General features: G+C 62.2%; 1 protein-coding gene across 1 annotated transcript in view; it reads right to left on the bottom strand.

The window, feature by feature from the left end:
• The window catches only part of VWA5B2 (von Willebrand factor A domain containing 5B2), a 17,261-nt gene extending 16,113 nt beyond the window's left edge, over positions 1–1,148 (bottom strand). Inside the window, 3 exon segments of the mRNA XM_035890026.1 lie at positions 17–269; positions 473–604; positions 1,010–1,148. Coding sequence (XP_035745919.1) covers positions 17–269; positions 473–604; positions 1,010–1,148 — 524 coding nt within the window.
• Positions 1,149–1,551: the final 403 nt, after the last annotated feature.

Here is a 1,551-nt window from a genome sequence, read left to right as displayed (position 1 = left end):
AAGCCATGAAAATCACCATAGGGCCAACCTGTCGTCACACAAGCTTGCCGGCTCGCTCTCGGGGACGGCAGGGACACGGGGCGTGAGGACGGGGGGGAGGAGGAGGCGCAGGGCCCCGTCCGGCAGTGTGGCCAGCTCCTGCACCGTGCTCAGGACGATGGCCAGGCTCTCCGCCGGGCACAGCGTGCCCGTGATGATGATGAAGGTGGAGCGCTCTGCATCTTCATCCAGGACAAGGTGGCCTGGGCAGGGGAGGGACACAGGGGGGTGTCAGTAAGGATGGGGAAGGGGGGTGTTAATTGCACTAATTATTCTCAAAGGGGACAACAGAGGCCATGCAAAGGATAAAGACCCAGGAGAGGTGGACAGAGGGGAAAGGGGACGGGGCTGCCCTGGCACGGGGAGCAGCAGCAGTCCTCATGGAAAAGCAGCAGTGAGGATGAGGACCCCCCCCCAGGCGCCAATTTTTTTTTGGGGCTGCACTGGAGGCAGCAGTCCTGTGCCCGGGGCCGGTTCTGGACCTGGAACGTCACCCGCCGGCTGCCCACTGGGGCCTCGTAGCCAGCCACCACCTCCGACTCCTCCAGCGGGTAAATGAAAATGCCTGTGGGCAGGAGAGAGCACGGAGGCAGATTCCGGCACAGACAGCACCGCCGCACCACCGGCCCATGGCAGCACCGCTAAGAGCAGGGCGATTTAAATGCACAAGAGCTGGGCAACGTGCAGAAAGGACCCAGATCCTCACTAGCCTGGAGGAGGGCAGGGAGGATGAAATCCCCCTCTTCCCCAGCATTGGGTACGTTTTTGCCTGGCCTCGCTCTTCTCTTGTCCGCAGGGCGATGCTGGCTATAGGCAGCCCCCCCACCACCAACAACCTCTGCCTTCACCCCTCAGGCTGAGCTAGGTTTGGGGGCCAGGACACAGATGGGCTGGAGGTGGGCTGCTCTCCAGCACGGGTGTTTTTAGGGGGCCAGGCAGGCAGCCCAGGTCCCTGCCAGCCCCCCCTTACCTTCCACAGGCTCCTCGTGGAGGTTGGTGTACACGAGGTGAGTGGTGATGCTCAGGGAGTACCCATTGGCACAAGCCTTCACCCTGGAGCTCTTCAGGGGCAGAGCCTCCCAGGAGGAGAGGGCGTACAGGCCCGGCATGGTCCCTCAGCGGGCAGCTGCGGGCAGAGGGGAGGCAGGCGCTGGGTGCTTGGGGATGGGGTCTGCTGGGAAGGGGTTTGTGCATGCAAGCTGCTCCCATCTGCTCAGCCTGCAAGGGGGAAGCAGGTCCCCAGCCTTCCCCAGCCCAGGGATGCTACTCTGCATCCACAAAACACATGGACCTGGACCCCAGTCTCTGCTTGGACCCCAGTCCACCTGGAAACCTGGTCTAGAGCCACAGAGAGCTCTTCTACCCCACTGGTAAATAATACCTGGCTGCTAGGCAGCAAAACAACTTCTTGTGGGTAGCAGCATTTACATGCAAGCCCCGAGCCCCAGCAGACAAGCAGGGACTCCTAGACACGATGGATAACAGCCAGCCGCACGCAGCCCATCTCTTGGC

Source organism: Egretta garzetta, unplaced genomic scaffold (assembly GCF_000687185.1).
Source record: "Egretta garzetta isolate BGI_Z169 unplaced genomic scaffold, ASM68718v1 scaffold172, whole genome shotgun sequence".
Lineage (NCBI taxonomy): Eukaryota > Metazoa > Chordata > Aves > Pelecaniformes > Ardeidae > Egretta > Egretta garzetta.
This window is presented reverse-complemented; position numbering and strand designations above follow the sequence as displayed.